This window comes from Sinohyriopsis cumingii, chromosome 9 (assembly GCF_028554795.1).
Source record: "Sinohyriopsis cumingii isolate HCF-2022 chromosome 9, ASM2855479v2, whole genome shotgun sequence".
Taxonomy (NCBI): Eukaryota; Metazoa; Mollusca; class Bivalvia; order Unionida; family Unionidae; genus Sinohyriopsis; species Sinohyriopsis cumingii.
Window position 1 is genome coordinate 104,762,285 of NC_142969.1, and position 20,596 is coordinate 104,782,880.

At 41.5% G+C, this 20,596-nt stretch overlaps 1 protein-coding gene across 1 annotated transcript in view; it reads right to left on the bottom strand.

The window, feature by feature from the left end:
* The window catches only part of LOC149792389 (EGF-like domain-containing protein 2), a 110,429-nt gene that overhangs the window by 35,992 nt on the left and 53,841 nt on the right, over nucleotides 1-20,596 (bottom strand). Inside the window, exons 7-8 of the mRNA XM_089970971.1 lie at nucleotides 17,114-17,262; nucleotides 15,934-16,018 (exon numbers count right to left, since the gene is read on the bottom strand). Coding sequence (XP_089827097.1) covers nucleotides 15,934-16,018; nucleotides 17,114-17,262 — 234 coding nt within the window. The remainder of the gene's footprint in view (nucleotides 1-15,933; nucleotides 16,019-17,113; nucleotides 17,263-20,596) is intronic.

Consider the following 20,596-nt stretch of genomic DNA (forward strand, 5'->3'; position numbering starts at 1 on the left):
AAAAATTACGGCTACGAATACCGGGACAAACAAGGAGAAGTGCACACGACGTGCAAAGTGAAAGGACTGACTCTGAATTATCGTACCAGTCGAGTGGTCAATTTGGGGTATTGAAAGAAGCCTTGCAATCGGGAGAGGATGGAAACTTTAAAGTGACCACCTACCAACCTAACAAAATTGTACGTTTACCCACTCACCACATCGTCAGTCGACCCTTGGAAAAAGTCTATCAAATCGTGTACCAGAAGCGAGTGAGACTTCCCAATCACTTTACGTTGCCGTACGGTCACGTCGGTATTGGTCTGTATATAAAAAAGGAACCCTAGGCAAGATCGATAGTTCATTGTGACTACCAAGACCGAGCGAACAAGATGAATACTTTGAAAGAGACATCGTTCCAGTTTGGGGATTGTAAAAAAGTTGTATCTTCCTCTAGTGTGACTAATATTGGATGGATAAGACCCAGAGATTGCGACGGAAAATGTCCGGAAGGAAACTGCGATTGTCCATGTGGTTACCATTGTAATTGCGTAACGGAGTTTGCAGACGAGTGCGATTGTGAGCCTTGCGATGGGACCGATGCTGTACCTTGTGACCTGAGCGATGCCGTAAAGCATCATGGGAACTTTAGTGCCCCTACCCCTATCATGGAAAGTGATGCTGTGCGTGTCAAACCTGTGGGATGCGAAAGCGATGCTGCTCGTCCTCTTAGACATTTTACCGGGTTTAAAGGGGAATGTTCACCTTCACGTCTACCCTCCTACGGATGTCATCCAGCCCTGAGCAAACTCCTGTTCCTGTCACCCAACCCTCATCGAAACGAACCTGTGAAAAACGAATATTCGTTTCCTGTGCGTTTTTCGGAATACTGCGACTTTGAAAATCGTCTTCAATCGTTCAAAGGAAAATGGCCTAAGTATCTGGGAGGACCGACCCCCGAAGAATTAGCCAGAGCCGGATTTTTCTACTTGGGCGAAGGAGATAAAGTCAAGTGCTTCAGTTGCGGTGTGTCACTTCACCACTGGGAACCGCAAGATTCGGCCTACGTAGAACATGCTCGATGGTCACCGAATTGTCATTACTTACCCTTAGTGGGACCGAGACATTGAAGTAACTTCTTACCATAATAATCTGTTCATGGATACTTTACAAGAGAACATCCGTGCTTTGCCTGTGGAGTTGAGAGAACGCATTTATCGAGAGCTGGTCAAAATACAAGTGAAACGTAAAGAACAATTGCATCCGTTACGTCACCGGTGTTTGAACCACTGGTACCTGAAGGCTATACAAGGATTGATTCAATTGAAAGTGTTGCATCGGACAGACATAGATCAACGATCCTCTAGTTTTAAAAAGGATTGGTTTGGTATGGACGATTGTAGTTACATCATTGTAAACGTACTGCATCGAATTCCAGAGGAAGAGTTAACGAATTACCAACATCTTGAACACAATGTCAACTTGGTGAAAGAGGAAACTTCTGAACGAATTGTAATGTGTAGATTAGTGACTCAACGATTTAAATTCGACACTGAAGTAAAACCATGTTTGTGCAAAGAGTACATTTCTTGTGTCAGACCAAAGAGGATTTAGTATGACCTATTCATGGATACTTTGCTAGAGAACATTCGTGCTTTGCCTGTGGAGTTGAGAGAACGCATTTACCGAGAACTGATCAAAATACAAGTGAAACGCAAACTCAAAGTGATTCGTCCGTTTTTAAATTATGCTATGTTCCAAAGTACAAGAAGACTGATTATGAGTGGATATTACATTAGGCACATAGTTAAACGAGGCTATTGGCCACCACCCAGCGATTCCAAAAACAGTGTATATACTTATGGATACTTTACAAGAGAACATTTTGGGCTTGCCTGAGGAGTTGAGAGAAAGGATTTATCGAGAGTTGGTGAAAATACAAGTGAAACGTAAAGAACAATTGCATCCGTTACGTCACCAGATCTTTAACCACTGGTACCTGAATGGTATAAGAGGACTGATTCGTCAGAAATTTTTTCACTGGTCAGACCTTGTTGAATACTTTCAGTATATGAATGATGATGGGCCAGACGTTCGTAATTTTGGTTACTTGGAGATTCACTTACTGCAACGTATTGAGGAAGACGAGTTAAAGGATTACCAACATTTGTTACATGGAATCTGCTTAGAAAAAGACGAAACATCTAGACAAACTCTGACGTTTCAGTTACAGTATGTAACATTTAAATTCCCTACTGAAGAACGAACGTGTTTGGTTAGAAATTACCTTTATTGCTTCCGAAACAAAGACACTATAAAATCAAGTTGCCATGCCACGGATTATGTCACATATCATTCAACAGATTCCGTGGAAGGAACTCAATGACCATATTCAAACCGTGGATCATTACATTCAATTATTACAAGAACTGTATCCGTTCAATTTGGGACGACAAGTGGTGTGTGTCTTAGTGACTTGTTTTTTGGGATTTCGTTTACCAGCCGATTCTTTGTGGACTCTTTACGATCAGTACTTACCACCTCAATGGCCTTAAATGGTCACGAAAAACTCCTTTTGCTCAAAGCCTTGCGGTTTTATCTGGATACTTCTCGACCTCAACAGGAAAAAAGATTCGTCAACTTTTAGCTACCCAAGACGTGTATGACGATGTGTGTGTAGCTTGTGACTTACATCCCCATTGGACAGATGTCCGTGCCTGGAAAGAATGGGGTTTTGAGGCTTGGACCCAAGAAGTGGCCCAGTATGCACGAGAGTTGTTCAAGGAAAAAAGTTACTTTTCAACCCGTGTTAGTGACGGTGCCAGAAGAACCCGTCACCCAGGACAGGACTGTCGTGGACAGACCTGAAAGACCCTTTCGGGAGGACACTTGTGTGACCTTACCCCCTACTATAGAACTGGTTAGAACATTACCCAAAACATGTGGTTGTTGTACAGACACTTGTGTTTATTCCACGTTCATAGTTATCATGTGCCTTTTATCCTTGTACTTAAGCCTTTGGCTTTTATGTATTTTTGTCTTTCGTATTCATGTTTGAAAAAAAAACATTCAATAAACGTGTTCTGAAAAAAGTATATAAACTCTTGTCATGTTTGTTTTTCGTGTCACAAGTGACATTTCTCACACCATGGCTGCCTCTACTGTCTCTGCTCCCTCTTCCTCTACTGTCAAAGTCATCGACGAACACTTAGATCGTGCCAGTTGGGAGGCTTTGTATCTTCGCCATCCCTTTAACATGCTCATTGCTGAACCTAGCGGTTCTGGCAAAACCGAATTCGTCAAACGTTTGATCGAACATAAACATCATTTGATCGATCGGCCCCCTCAACGGATCGTGTGGTGTTACAAAGAGTGGCAATCGGCGTACAGCCTCTTGCGAGAAAGTCAAGGCGATTCCATCGTGTTTGTGGAAGGCATTCCTAAAGAAGACGACGGCATCGTCTCTGACTCCCGTCAAACCCATTTGGTCATTTTCGACGACATGTTAGGAGAAGACGAAGAAGAAATTAAACTGTGGTTCACGCGCAAAGGGCATCACCGTAATGCCAGTGTCGTTTACATCACCCAAAATTTGTTTCAACAAAGTAAAGCCCATCGCACCATCAGTCTCAATGCGCATTACGTGGTCTTGTTTAAAAGCCCTCGAGATAAATCGCAAGTGCAAGTCTTAGCCAAACAGTTAGGAACGCCTTGGCTGACTCAGGCGTACGACGATGCCACTCAAACGCCACACGCCTATTTACTCGTCGATTTGAAACCTACGACTCCCGAGGATTTTCGATTTCGTACCCACTTGTTTCACCACTGGTGCCAAGACGGAGGGCCTGTCCTGTACACGTCTCCGTCCTCGACTTCATTTCACTCCCCATAAAAAAAAAATCTATAAAAACCTCAGACCCTTTTTCGTCTGTCTCACACAGTGTGAACATGACGTCCCTTCAGTCGCATCTTCCCGTCAAATTGATTCGTGCCTTGTATGGCATCAGTCGAGAAAAAGATCCACAAACACGAGCTCGTGTCTTAGAAGCTAGTATCAAAGAAGTCTTACGATGGTTCACGGTGACGGCACGTCAATTACTCCAAGGAATCATTCAGATTCCTCATCAAACCAAACGCTTTTTTGATCGAAACAAAGTCGCTTTGGTCCAACTGGCCGATCCCCGCATCGACACTCAAACCAAAAAACAAATCATTTTGAAACCTGGAGGGAGCGGTACTCTAGGAGGGGTCATCATTCGCTCACTCTTAAGATGGGATCCTAATGCCCCCAAAGTTATCCCCAAGACAAAAGTCCAACGAAGCCCCAAGAAGAAAAAGAAAAAGACCAGGTCCCCAAGAAGAATAACTTCTCCAGTGGCAGGACCCTCCTCTTACCAGACACCACCCCGGAAAAAGAGAAGAAGCCCCCAGAAAAAGAAACAGAGAAAAAGTCCCCAGAAAAAGAAAAGTCCACAGAAGAAAACTAGTCGCAAGAGAGGCACTTCGGCCAGGACGCAACCTTACACTCGCAAACCACGGCCTGCCACAGCGGTGACTGCGTCTCCGGCAGCCTCACGTTTATCCACTTCTCCGTTGATGTCACCAGGAACTGAAGAGTACTTGGAGACGTTGATCACACCAAGAACTTCTCCGTTGATGACCCCCAAAAGAACTTCCCCAGTGGCAGGACCTTCCAATTTAGTGGCAGTGGCTGCTGCTCAAAAAGTACCTTCTCCCAAAATCAAAGTCCATGAAAGATCGGGCATGTTACAAAGTTTACTGGATTTGTCCAAGCAAGAACTGGCTCGATTTAGTCCGTTGCGTACCCCTGCACGACGTGTCATGCCTGTCATGAAGTTGATACGACGTAAAGACAATCAGTGGCGACGCGTTCCAGTATAAAAAAGGCCTGTGACCAAGTAGGGTATCAGTGTTTTTTTTTGGTGCTCCTGAAGACTCAAAGATGTCACCCTCCAGAAAACCCCAAGGAAAGAAAAGGAAAGGACTGCCACCACGTTTAGCCAAACATGGGGACATGTTATCTGTCCTGTCCAAAGCTTCTCCACCCCTACGAAAGAAACTCATTCAAACAGCCTCCAAAGAGGTCATCGATACCGTGTGCGAATGTTGTTTGAACGTTTTGAAAGGCACGATCCCTTTGTCCAAACACCAGAAACAATGCTTAAGCAAACATCGTCACGTTCTTCGCCAAATGGTTCGAAAGAAAATTCCCATTCGTCGAAAAAAGAAGATGTTAGTGCAACGTGGAGGCATTTTGCCCCTCTTGTTAGGCCCCATACTGAAAGGAGTCTTGGGAACCATGTTGGGAGGACTAGTGGGAGCAAGATAAAAAGGCCCTCGAAAGTCCCAAGATCTCAGAATTCACCCCTGACAACCCCATGGAAGGACGAAAACTAGCTTTAGTGCCTTACAAACGATGGATGGAATACCATCGGTGGCAAGAACAACGCACCCCGCATTTACCTCCCAATCCCAATTTGAGCGAGATGTCCCAGTTACAACACGAATTGCAATCCTTGATGGATCGCCAAGATTTGTCCGAAACAGAAAAATCGCAAAAGTACGGTCAACTCTTGCAACGACTGCAACTCTTTCACCAGAAAGCTTTAGACGAAACAGCTCTACCCACTTTGAAAGATTTTAAGACCTTGATGAAAAGTCCAGCACCATCACCAGTACCAGTACCAGTACCGGTACCAGTGGTCAAGAAAGAAAAAGGAAAAGAAGAAGAAGAAGAAGGGTTTCAAACTCCACCAGAAAAAGTACGCAAGTTAACAACACCACCTACCTCCAGAATTGGATGGATTAAAAAGATGATGGCCACCCCTTCTTCATCACAAGAGAAAAAGAAAGTGAAGACAGAAGTGAAACAAGAACCGATATCCCCTGCTCAGACATCCTCCTCTTCGACACCTATTGCCGGTCGCACACGCAAAGCCTTGCAATCCAAGAAAATACCCCAAGAGAAAAAGAGTAGCCTCTTCCAAGAGTGGGTGCCTTATTAACACACAAACACAAAAAAAATGGAAAAAGTCTTAGCCAGCATTTACTACGATCCCTCGCATCCTGCAGGTTACGCAGGAGTTCAAAAATTGTATCGTGCTGCCAAAACTCGACTGAAAAGTCTCCGTTTACCTCAAGTGCAACGATGGTTACAAGAACAAGCTACCTACACTTTACACAAACCCATTCGACGCAAGTTTGCCAGAAGTCGCACCCGAGTGGAAGGCATCGATCATCAATGGCAAGCCGATTTAGCCGATGTCTCTCATTTGGCCAGCTACAATCGCGGCTACAAATATTTGTTTTGTGTCATCGACGTCTTTTCCAAATTTGCCTGGGTCGTGCCCTTGACTTCCAAATCCAGCAGCGAGTTAGTGCGAGCCCTGCAACGAGTGTTGAAACAAAGCGGTCGTCACCCTCTTCGATGGCAAACGGACAAAGGCACCGAACTTCTGAACCAAGCTTTCCAAAAAGAATTAAAGAAACGTGACATTCATTTTTTTACCACCGAGAATCCCGAAACCAAAGCCAGCATCGTGGAACGTTTTCAACGCACTTTGAAAGAACGCATGTGGAAATATTTTACGCATCACCACACTCTGAAGTACATCGACATCTTACCGCACCTGGTGCAAGCGTACAACCAATCTTACCATCGAAGCATCGGACGTGCCCCGCAAGACGTGACTCCCGACAACGAAGTGCTGGTGTTTGAGCGCCTGTTTGGTACGTCCCCGACGAGGGCTGTCCCCAAGAAAAGTGGAGAGTTGACCGTAGGAGATTGGGTGCGCATTGGCAAAACCAAACGCACTTTCGACAAAGGTTACTTACCTAACTGGACGACCGAATTGTTTCGCGTCACTGGACGAGTGCATGGCCGTCATCCTGCCGTCTATAAATTGGAAGACATGAACGGAGAAGTGCTCAAAGGAACGTTTTATTTGCCCGAGTTACAACGTGTGACCAAAAAAGAAGACGACGTGTACGACATCGAAAGCATTCTCGAACGCAGAACCCGTAAAGTGGGCAAACGACGTGTCAAAGAAGTCAAAGTACGTTGGAAAGGATATCCACCCAGTTTCGATTCTTGGATCGACGCTTCGCAAGTCATCGACTATAAAAAGAAGAAGTGACCATCATGCCCTTTCACACATCAGACGCAGCTACGTCGACCACTCCTTCTTCCCCTAGTTCTTCTGTGCAAGATTTACAAAAACAACCCTTGTGGGTGTGGTGTGGAGAACGTGTGCCTAAAACGCAAATCGTCTTTTTCTGCCAAATCTTCGTGGTGTATTGTGTCATCGGGGCAGCCATCGCCAATTTGAGTTTGCAACAAGGAGACAAACAATTGTGGACCATTTTATTGAGCAGTTGCATCGGTTACCTGCTTCCCAATCCCTCCCTGAAATTCTCCTCGAACGGGAACCCCGGGAACCTTGTGTCCAGTGCCAGTGTCAGTCACAACCACAACCAGAACCCCATTTTGGGTGGAGACACGCCTCTGACGTCCAGTAATATCCCCTCGGACAGCCACAGAACTCTAGAATTATGAGTCACGGAAACCAATTTTACTTGACCTTACCCAGTGACAGTTCCATGGAGGTGTTTCCCAATAACACGTTGTGCTGTTACACGGCCAAATTACCTCAAGCCATCCCCTTAGATCACGAAGCTCATTGGGAAGTGGCTTTAGTGGAAATGATTCACCCGACCCAAGTCCTCAATGTCCTTCCCAATCAAAATAAATTTGATGTGGAAGTTCATGACGAACAAATGCAATAGTACTTGGATACCCATAGCAAATATGACAAGAAAACCCGTACACCAAATCTAAAGTGGACCACCTATCACTTGTTCATTCCCCCAGGCTATTATTTTAGTGGTCAACATTTGGTCAACACCATAGCCACCAGGTTTAATGGTGTGTTTCTGAAAGCTTTAGAGCATGTCAAAAAAAGTGTCACCCTGGAGTACCACAAAACAGCTCGTCGCTTCCTGATAAAATTTCCTGAGGGGCCCAAAATCATGTCTTTCTTATTTTGTCCTGAATTGTTTGACATGTTGGGCGGTGACATGGAGCTGAGGAAGAAAGTAGAACAACAAAAAGGCGAATTACTAGTCATTTCTGACAACGATACTTTTGCCAAGTATTTTCGTACCCCGGTAGAACTGAACCAAGGACTAAATTTGATGTTCGTGTACTCCGATGTGGTGGAGTATAACGTGGTGGGACACACCTCTGTGCCGTTACTGCGTGTCATTCCTTTCAAAGTGGATTCTGCCGCAAACGCTGACGAGGAAGGTGGAAACACTTACCACGTCCACCGCGAATTTGTCCATCCTCACTATTTACCTGTCAGCAAGTCGTATTTGGACACGGTCAACATTACTATAAAAGGAGATTTAGGACAAAATATTCCATTCACCAAAGGAAAAGTCACGGTGAAACTCCATTTTCGAAAACGGTTTTCTCACGACTCGTAAGTAAGTCATGTATCCAGTGTACCGAGGGGTTGCACGACAGCGAGGACACGGCTTAGGAGACATGTTAAAATCGGCCTTTCGTTCGGTGGCCCCAGTCTTGAAACCGATGGTGACACGCGGATTGCACGCCTTGAAAGATGCGGCACTGACGCAAGGCAAAGAATTTCTCCAAAATGTCATCATCGACAAACAAAACCCTAAAGAAGCCTTCATGAGGGCTGGCAAAAATGTCTTGCTGCAAACGGGCAAAGACATTTTGGGCCGACGAGACACACCTATAAATGTTCTGCACGCTACCGAGTCAGGCATTCAGCAAGGACAAGGCAGAAAGAGACGACGAAGAAGACACCCTTTCACCAGACTTCAAGCGAGAAAGGCTAAGAAAAGAAGAACCGTTCGAGACTTAGACGTTTTCGATTATTGAGACACAGAGAAAAAATGATGCACCGAGAGTCTTGCGCTTGTTCCAAGACGGAACTGGATCTGTTTGCCATGCCCCCCACCATGATGACGATGCAAGAATCTCAATGGGTGGAATTTCATCCCGTCTCCTCATTGACAGCCTCAGCTCCCATCGAGTTTGAAATCAAAGGACAGCCCGAAGATTACATCGATCTGAATAGCAGTTACTTGTACTTGAAAGTCAAAGTTCTAGATAAGGATGATGGTGCAGTAGATGACACTGAGAATATAGCTCCCGTCAACAATTTCATGCATTCCTTGTTTAGTGGAGTGGACTTGTACTTGAATAACAAACTGGTCAGCAGCAGCATGGATACTTACCCTTACCGTGCCTACCTGGAAAATCTCTTGACGTACGGAATAGATGCCAAGGATACCCATCTCAATGCTTGTGTGCTGTGGGAACCTGACGAAGCGGGCAAGTTCGACCTTGTAGATGGAACCAATAGCGGCTTTGAGCAAAGAGAACTCAAAATCTTAGATAAGAAGAGTTTAGAACTGATGGATCGTTTGCATTTGGACATGTGGTTGCAAGAGAAATATTTGCTGAACGGAGTCAATGTCCGCTTGAGACTGAATCGTAGCAGTACCGCTTTCCATTTGTTGGCTGAGGATGCTAAGGCTCCTAAAAGCAAAATCGAAGAGGCCAAACTCTACGTACGACGCGTGGAAGTGTTACCCAAAGTAGGTAACGACATCAGTCAAACGTTGAGCAGAACGACCGCCAAGTATCCCATACGACGCGTGGAAGTGAAAACGTTCACCATTCCCGTTGGACATCATTCCATGATCGAAGATCATCTGTTCCAAGGACAGCTACCCAAACGTTTGATCCTTGGTATGGTCTCGAATTCAGCCTTCAACGGAGCCTTCGCTCAAAATCCTTTCAACTTTCAACACTTTAACGTGAAGAAAATCGAAGTCAGTCGCGATGGCAAAACCTTGTGTACCCGATCTTTCGAACCTGACTTTAAAGAGAAGAATTACTTGAGATCGTACTTGTCCCTGTACGAAGCCACCGGACAGTTAGGAACCAACACCAGTCACGGTATTACGTACGAGGATTACGCAGGAGGCTATGCTTTGTGGGCTTTCGATTTCACTCCAGACCAAGGCAGCGACGAGGGACATTTCCACCCTATAAAATCAGGCCAGATTCGTGTGGAACTTCAGTTTGCAGAACCACTGAAAGAGACAGTGAACGTCATCCTGTATGCAGAATTCGATAATACCATAGAAATCAACAGTTTGAGAGAAGTCATCCTAGATTACTAGAAACCATGGAAGACTGTTGTCCCTCTTTACCTAGTGGAGAAACTTTGGAGATGGAATGTGAGGAGACCGTGGAAAAAGAAGAAGTGATCATGATGAAGTCGAGATGGCCAGAACAAGAAGCCCATTTAGTCTCCTGTTTTGCCAAACACTTGGTCGACAAAATGACGGAATTGATCAAGAAAAATTGCTATGGGTGTCAAAACGATCATCCCAGTCAAATTCAACACGATAAATGCCTGATGTTGAGCCAAGAAGAAAAATTGGACGAGTATCTGGACGAAGCTTGGAGTCTCATCTCAAACAAAGACGTGTTGCACCAGTGGTATAAAGACTTGCGTGAACATTCTTGTCCACCATTAACTACTCAAGAGATCCATCGTATCGAAGCTCTCCTGAATCAGAGTGAGGAAACAGAACGAATAACCGTTTATTCGTCAGACATTTTCAAGCAAAAAGTCAGGATCGAATTGACGACTTATTATTACCTGTGAAGAAGAAAACCACAAAACAATGGATACCTGGGAACTTTGTTACCTTTTGAACCACAGTTCGTATACGGCTTCTTGGAATCCTGTCGTCTGTGCTAAAGATGAACTCCCTCATCGCAAACCTCAAGACCATCAAGCTTACGTGATCAACACGGACGACAGTCATCTCCCAGGAACCCACTGGGTAGCCGTTTACTTTCCTCAAGAAGGATGTGTGGAATATTTCGATTCGTACGGATTGCCCCCTTTGGAAGACGATATCATTGACTTTATGAGAAGAAATGCTCAAACCACCCGATTCAATAATGTGAAATTACAAGGCACAGATTCCTTGGTGTGTGGACAATATTGTGTGTATTTTCTGCATCATCGCAGCCTGGGCTATTCCTTAGAACATTTAGTGACTCATTTCGATCCTCGTTCTTCTGCTAGAAATGATGTGAAATGATGTGAAAGTAGACCGATGGTTTTGTGACCATTATGCTTATCTTTTGTCTCAAGCTAGGAAACGTAGTGTCCATCAATGGCCTAATGATTTCCAACAGTGGAAATCACAATTTCATTCACAACGTTGTCAGCCCTGTTCAAAGTAGTTAGTATTTGAAGAAAAAAATGTTTGTGATTAGAAAAAGATTGTTTGATGTTATAGTGTTGGATTATTGTTAAAAATGTTAGAAATGTTGTTGTTTAGTGTTAAGTGATTTTTGAATAAAAAATGTTGTGTTTAGAAAAAAATGCCTTTGTCTTTTGTTTAGCTATAAGAATGTTGGATTGATGCTCTTTCATTTCTTACTATCCCTCTCATGACACTCACTAAACGTTGCGACTCAAAAACCGTGTGGGGATGTTTTCCTTCACGTCCGCGCTTTGACTTTAAGAACCGGTTTGTTCCCAGTCTAACCATCCATTGTCGACTCATCCTCCTAAGAAGATGTGTTCCAAACTAGCTAAGCTCAACGAAGCCTACGTGAATTTGCATAGGGTCAGACACAGTCTGATACCGAAGCCAGAAGAAATAGAGAATGTGAGAATGTTAAAAATCACTGAAGACCTGATAGAAGAGCTCTTCAGAGAAGAAATGAACAGGGAGAAAGAAGAATGGACAGAGAAGTACAGACTTCAGAGACAGCAGCAACAGCAGCAACAGCAGCAACAACAACAACAACAGCAGCAACCTGAAGCTGACAGAGGCTTTGTCGATTGTCGTATCGACACCAAAGAGTTCTTCTTCTCTTTCCGAAGAAGCAGACCTATCGCCAGAAAGTCTATCCTCAGAGGACATCGCATTCTTAGAAACTAAAAAAGAATGCCATAGCAAACAAAAAAACAGCCCTTTTCAGGGCTACCCAATACTCTAGAAAAGAAATAACTATTAATTTGCCAATGTGTGTAGGTAGAGTAGTGTGAAAATAAACACTAACTCTTTTATAAAAAATGTGAGGGTATGTGTTTGTGTGTTTGTGTGTTTGTAAGTGCTCACGTAAGTTGGTGTGGATAGTACATTAAAATGATGTCTTTTTTGGTGTTTGAGGTGTATATTTGGGGTTATATTGGATTGGTTTTGCGTATGTGGATAGTCTATTGAAGTGATTTATGAAAAAATTTTAAAATAGTGATGGGTAGCATAAAAAGTGAGTGAGTGTTTCTTTTAGGTCCGCGCGTTGTGTTTGTTTTTGGTCATGATCTAGGTAAGATGAATTTTATGTTTTTAGGGGATGTTTTCCTTCACGTCCGCGCTTTCACTATAAATTGAAACTCGCTGGACAGTCTAGCTACCCTTGTTGATTGATCAACACAAGAATGAATAGTAGCAGAATAAGCAAACTTCTTGAACTCCAGATACATCTGGAATATGTAAGGCGCCTGGTCAATGAACTGGCTGCGGAGGCTATAATAGAAGAAGAAAGAATAAAGAAGGAAGAGGAGGAGAGAAGACAGAGGGAAGAGGAGGAAAAGAAAAGAGAAGAGAGGATGTCGTTCAATATTCCCGAGACAGAGGATTGGGGTGATGAAGCGAATCATCCTCCCTCTTCGCTCCCCAGAAGAAAGGTGAAAGGAGACTGGGGAAGAAGATGCGTGTGTGGCGCCAGGCCAGGAAGGTGTAATCATTAGATAGTTGCATCTGGAGTTTAAAAAAAAACAGCCCTTTTCAGGGCTACCCAATACTCTAGAAAAGAAATAACTATTAATTTGCCAATGTGTGTAGGTAGAGTAGTGTGAAAATAAACACTAACTCTTTTTTAAGATCGTGTGAGGGTATGTGTTGGTGTGTTTGTGTTTGTAAGAGTAAAGGTATGTTTGTGCGAATAGTAGATTATGGGTTTCTTTATTGTTTCTTAGCAAATGTGGAGAGTATAGTTTGGGTTATATTATATGAAATGAAAAAGTAGGGGGATGTTTTCCTTCACGTCCGCGCGTTGTTTGGTCATGATCTAGGTAAGATCCATTTTATGTTTTTAGGGGGATGTTTTCCTTCACGTACGCGCTTTCAGTATAAGAACCCACAGTATTCGTCGTTCAAACCATTCTACATAGAAAATGGCTTCAAACCACCTGGATAAATTTCAATCATTGCAAGACGTCCTTGACAATTTGGGCATGATAGAACAAATGCTCGTACGACTCGTTGAAGACCACTATTCTTATAGTCCGCATAGAGTAAAAATGGAAATTAACAACTTAAGAAAAGCAAAGGACATGATCAGTGATGTGATGAAGGAAATAAAGGAGGAGAAGGAGGATGAAGAGGAAAAGATAAGAATAAGAACATGGAACGAAAAAATTGAAAAAGAAGAAGAAAATGAGAAGAGGAAGAAAGAAGAAGAGAAGAAAGAAGAAGAGGAGGAGAAAAAAAAGAAAGAAAAGAAGAGAAAGAGTGTTGGAGATGAAATAAGAAGTTGGTGGAGGAAAAGAAGAAATTAGAAGCAGAAGAAGAAGAAGAAGAAAACCCAAAGGCCCTTTTCAGGGCCCCCATATTTCTCGAAAAGAGATAGCCTTTCCATTGCCTACCCCTTTTTTATTTTTTATTTTTTTTAAAAAAAAAAATCCCATGTTAATTTCCTTTGTCGCTATATGTTCCCACGATTTTTCTCCATGTTCAAATCCCCTTGTCGCTATATGTTCCCACGATTTTTCTCCATGTTCATTTCCCTTGTCGCTATATGTTCCCACGATTTTTCTCCATGTTAAATTTCCCTTGTCGCAATATGTTCCCACGATTTTTCTCCATGTTAAATTTCCATTGTCGCTATATGTTCCCAAGGGGTCCTGTAATGCTAATTCCCATTGTCGCTATATTATCCCCCTTCACTACTTATGTACCAAAATTCAAGTAGTGTAACAATTCTAGACGTGTATACGTAGTTGTGGTATCATTATCCTAACGGAGACACGCAGCTATTGTAGTCCTCAAAAGATCATGAATATTCTTTCTCAGCTTTCTTTCCAACATTTGCCAAGGGGGCGCTCTATAGATATTACGAACTTCTGAGAAAGTCTCAGGTGTAATGTGAAGTTGTTTAAATAGGCAACACATGCACACTGGAGAAAGGTTTGCATACCTCTATGTTACTGTCATGCGCTGTGGCTGAAATTTCATTGAATATTGTACTTACGGACGTTGTACATGATCTAAGCATACTAACGAATATCACTGCTCCCATTTGCTCAAAACATCAGCCTGAATTAGGGAAATCTAATTTTGCCAGACTAGACAATACAGGCTTCTGAAAGTGCTTTAAACGAATTACCAAATACACAAACTGTATAAAAAAGTTATTGATTCTTTTTAACACTTTACCTCTGAAGCCCAATATGTAAAAATAACCAAGAGGAGCTAGCAGTGTTTGATTGATGCACATCTGAAGTAAGGCCAAGCTGAATACTATAACCCATATTACACCCACCAATCATACACTAAAATAAAGGGAATTAAAAGTTCTTGAGCAATACATTAGGTACACAAGGTCTGTTTAGATAACCAGTATAAACAGTGAGGAAAACTGGGGATATTCTTTTTCTTTAAAATCTAACCGCAAGCAAATTACGAAACTGTAGAACGTCACTTAAGCAGAAAATTGCACTAAATTGACGTTTCTGGCATTAAGGTGAAAGCAGTATTAAACTCGGAACAGAAAATAGCTTTCGTGAAGGATGCAAAATGAAATAAGTGTGATTGGGCTGGTTCCGAAAAGGTGCCTTGCACTAAAATATTCAGTAATTTCATTCAAATGAATCTATTTTCAGAACATGCAACATAGCCAAAGTTTATTTTTGAGTACATTGTATCCAACTTAGCACCTTATAAAGAACACTATTCTTACGTTATGTCTGATGCACTGAATTTCTTTATACAAATTATATAAGAGAATAATTCGCGTTTCTCTACTGATAATACTATAAAGAAGAAAAGTACATTTTTTCCTTCTTAAATGGTAGGAAACATCAGACTTAGAAAAAATTTATTTTTCTTTCAAATGCGCCTACATGCACATATTTGTGTCACATAAATGCACATGATGGTATTTATTCCAAACGTCATTTGAATGAAATCAACATTTTATTGCATGATTGGTACTTTCGCTGAGGGCAGGCTGGTAAGAAAAGGAATTTCATTACATTTTGGACAAGTATGTGTACTCCATGGTCCACAAAAAAAAATAGTTTATGCCCCGCCAAATTTGAATTAGTATATATATATATATATATATATATATATATATATATATATATATATATATATATATATATATATGTGTGTGTGTGTGTGTGTGTGTGTGTGTGTGTGTGTGTGTGTATTAGTCTAAATATGATAGATAGATAGATAGGTAGTTAGATAGATAGATACATAGATAGATAGATAGATAGATAGATAGATAGATAGATAGATAGATAGATAGATAGATATAGATAGATATACAGACAGACAGATAGACAGACAGACAGATAGATAGATAGATAGATAGATAGATAGATAGATAGATAGGTACATAGATAGATAGATAGACAGACAGACAGACAGACAGATAGATAGATAGATAGATAGATAGATAGATAGATAGATAGATAGATAGATAGATAGATAGATAAAGGTCATGCCACCTCAAGCCCCACTTGCTGCCAGCCGCACACCCGATACGTAAATAATAGTTAATGTGCAAACCAAGCACTGTCGTAATCTACGCAGGATAAATAGTCCAGAACAAAAACATGCATTACCTACCCAGAATCAAGAATCAAGTATAGTTTGTTCTCAGCTGGCAGCGTATTGTTTGCTTCACATCTCTCTATTCTCATTGACTTGTACACTAAGAAAATGAATACAATGATTTTAATAAATGTAAAGGAGAAGTGGAAGGAAAACACAGAAAACAAAAGATGGCATTTCAACAAAATTACTATAGCTTTCCCATACATCACCTTGGCAAATACCCATGCCTTCTATCACACTCTGCGCCAATTGCCAACTATAGATCCAGGACTTGTAATTCGCGTGACCTTGTTTTATGACTCCAGGTCATTGTTCTATTTAAACCAAATTACATGTTCCCCTTGTATCATTAAAAAGTATAAATAGATTGTCTGAATGTAAGGACACATATCTTTCCTTATTCCCATTTTTTTAATATCAAAGTTGAAAAGTATGATTACCGAATTTATAAATGCAGACATGAATAAGTATGTATAAAAAAATTGTTTATAATTTTTTTTATATTTGTTTCAATGAAGTTTAAATTACGACCTGCCAAAACTTTGTGATTAATGGTTTCAGTTACATTTAAGGCTTCACCACATTTAGGATCCGATCAGACACTTTCAGGTTTGATCTAGCACTCAAAGTCATATAATGGTTCCGTTTAGCTTTATAAGAGCCCAGTATAGTCGATTGATTGACAGCTCAACCAAACACTTTAGACTGTACACTGCCACCCCACCCAACACCGCTATTCCCAATCTCCTTCAAACCGTAACCGATAAGTTGTAAGTCACAATCTATTATACGTATGATGTGTCATACATATCGGGCTGTAAACAAAGTTTTGATATAAAAAGTACCAGAAACCATTGCCTTAAGTGGTCTGTTTGCATGCGAACATCCACGCTAGCCCGGCCCACCAAGGCCCCACTCCTCTCCCAGTAACCCTAATAGTGGAAGCCAAGAATAAGAGCTCTCTTGCTCAAGACTGTCATATGAAGGAGGCAGGCAATATGGCTCAATAACGTCCATCTAGCAGTTTGGAAATGAAATAATAACGTACAGAGTAAAAGGAAAATAGACTGATATTCGTACAGTCTCCCCGGCACATAAAACAAATGTGGATCAAAAGGGAATTAGATGTTGACTTATAGGATAAATATATTTGCTTGACAATTATGGCTGTTTATTTGAAACGAAGGCTCACCTGAGTTATCTGTGAGTTTAAAGTACAACACAAACGGCTGCCCGACGTAGAGTTTCGTTCCGGTCTTGAGTGTAGACTTGGCGTCGTCCTCCACAACCATTTCGACAGGGGTATATTCCTGATCCTTGACGCTCTTTGTTAGATTTCCACTGTAATATGATAAAGTAAATACATTGTACTTGTAACAACTTTCTCAACTTATTTAACGTGCCACTTCCAGAACGCAACATGTGTATACCGTTTGGTGTGCGTACTTTTTCTTTGGCGATTCTTACCATTCCATATATTTCTCATCTTCGCTAGCCATGGGTAGTCGATCCACTTTGTTCCGAATGAAATAAACGAATTTTGGCTGGTGAAGACGTATGTTTCATAGTTTCTCAGCTTGACTATACTTAGAAACATACCAGTTCTTACCATGGGCACTCGGTATATAATGTGGATTTCATATGCATGTATAGGGATAAAAAGTATTGTAATAGAGGCGTCGGACATTTTGGTTCTTGCTCTAGGTCCCAGCTTTTTACCCTACCTAACCTTTACCTCACAAAATACGCGTACACAAGCGACCCTGCTGACAGGAATTTGTGAAAGTTGCCAACAGGCGTTCAAGCAAGATGATAATCGTGTGGAATATAAGGCTGTGGCATAGATCAGTAACCAAAAATGACCTGCAACAATAACAATACTATTGTCAATCACACCGTTGTGAAGTAGTATGAGTGATGCTCTCCTCGAGTTGGTATTGGCACATATGGGGTTTCCAACTATCATTTCCTATATGAATCTTAACAACGTTATATTTTAGGTTTCTTAACACCACTGTAACGCAGATATTCATCTACAAGCGGAAGAAAATTGTTGTCAGTGTTTGTATCCGATGACTGCTCATCAACCAAACATTTGCAAATTCCCGCAACATCATCACCGGGGTCAAAATCCATTGCTTGTACGTCATGAGAAACCTAATCTTAAACACAAACGTCAAAGATGGTTAAGTACCATTCTAAATTTCGTTTCCGGCGACCAATGACATCGATATTGGCGGTTTGAATAATTATTGAACATTATTGTCTTTAGCGGTAGACGTTACCGATAGTCTACTAAGGTGTCATTATTCATCACTATTTTGTCATTGTACACCTCTTGCCTGCAAAACGAGCTACGGTAAACGAACATCATCCCAAAGCACGCACTTTTATGATGTAATGGTTTACGTGTATCAAAACTACCCCCACAGTAATGAAAACATGTCGGCCATTTACTATATCAATCTTTTATCCTTTCCTTTCCAGGTTAATTTGCATGCAGATACGCCCGATAATGTAACAAAAGCCTAGTGATGTGGGCACGTTTGCGACTTCATCAATAGTTTTCTTATGGCATTAATATTGTCAGCACAGTATTTAATAAACGCAAGAGTCTTGGTTTCCACCATTTTCATTTATCACTCAAGGATTTTCGTGACACCGTTGCATAGCCTTACAAAAACATCTTGAATTTCCACACAGGCTGTTCGCATTTTTCCACTTTGATTTTCGCAAAGCACTGACTTGCCTGGGTCGACATCAATAACAACCCGGTTGGTAAACTCAGTCTAATTCGTTTTGGTGGCGTACCTGTTCAGATCCACATCAGTGCCACTTCGTCGGGTAGTTGAGCGTCCGTAAATGTCTATACGAATTTCCTTTACTAATAAATTTACGTGTACTTCAATGTAAAATCAGTAAGAGCTTGCTGTGTTTGCTCATTCGGAAGTGCACGCCACGCTTTAATAGCAATATGTCCCCATATGATGACGCACATCCGATTTTGCAACAACAGCGTTGAATTAAACAACTGTTCCCCATTGACTCAGGTTAAATATTCAACAACTTAAATTGGTGGTGCGAATCCTTACAAGTCAAAATGAAACGACTGATTGGGTGCCACCACGTATGCGACCCAATAAGTCCCAGGTCCTGTTGGAGAATCCAGGTTGTTGTTGTTGTCAAGATACATAATGTAACTGATTGAGACAGCGAGGTCATGTCCGTCAACGTTTGGGTTGTTTGCGTGAGCTTATAGATGGCTTGCTGTATAAATTCCTCCCCGACTTGAGCGCTTAATAAACAGATGCATACCAGTATCAGTGAAACGTTCCACGTCTACAAAGGTTTTTAATAAATATGCATCACAAGCCAATCGCGGTGACATAGAGTAATGTGCAGTGTCTAACTTACACAGTGTCACTAAAGGCCTCAAAGAAATCCGCGGACATAAATGTGTCTGGTTTTTTTCTTTTGTTGTTTTTTTTTAAATACGGATAGTCACCCTATTTGCATTAGAATGAGGAACAGACATTGTTTGCGTCCGCAAAGTTTGTGGGAATACCTTCGCGAGACAATGCCGAATAAATTCCTCGATCAGTAGATACTATTTCCTGTCAAAGTGTTCACATCCTCTCATGATCTGCTATGGGTACACTTGTTTTTTAGTTAAAAGTACGTGTTAGTGGTACAATAACAACTTGTGGTTTTTTGACGCTTTATGCCAATAAATTGTTAACATGCCCGTCCAAGCTCGAATTCAGAAACAGCAGCGAATCAATCAGGTGCAGCTGTCCGAGCCTGAGGATATAATCTTTTCCAGATTATTGGGGATGACACTTATTGGCGCTTTGGATGTGGTGATTATTACTTGCACTACAAGAATTGCAGTTTTGCTTTGTTTAATTTGTAGCTTAAGATTACATGCTCCCTATGAGGCTTGTCTGTATGCTTCCAAGATGGGACGATGACCATGAATCAGTGGAGCTGAAATCACCATCAGAGATCCAATAACTCAATTATATCATCACTAGTTACGGTCATGTCTGCAGTCGAATAGAGCTGTTGCCACAGCCATTTCGCTGTAACCTCGAGCGATTTAAGAACGTCAGTTCGTAAAGAATTTGAAGGTTGGTGACCGTGTTTGCCATCTTTATGTTAATATTAAAATACATTTCTAACTGATGCTCATTATCACAGTAATTGTATATAATTTATACTCGAAAGTATTAGATAACTGATGACTCTGTTACAAACATCCACCTGCACATTTCTTGTGCAATATCATATAATGTCATTTCATTTTCTATTGTATTGTTCTCCAAGTCTGTGTCGCTGTGATTCCAAGATAATTCCTAACTCAATTAATCTGTTAAGCTGTATAGGACACGTATGTCTGTGCGAGTCTGTGTGAAAAAGCATGAGTATCTTTTGAACCTCTTTGACAATTCTGTACGATGCATTTAAACGAACACTCCATTGGTATCGTTGGTCCGGTATGGTGATGCCATCATTGGGATATATATAAATTTCCTAAAAAACATTTCACAATACAATTCTGCCACATATGAAATAAAGAGACAATGACAGCTGCAGTTGTTCGAAACATTTTTAGTAAAGTTACGACCAATACTACAGGTCAGACTGAAAACTATGGTTGTGTATGTAATACAAA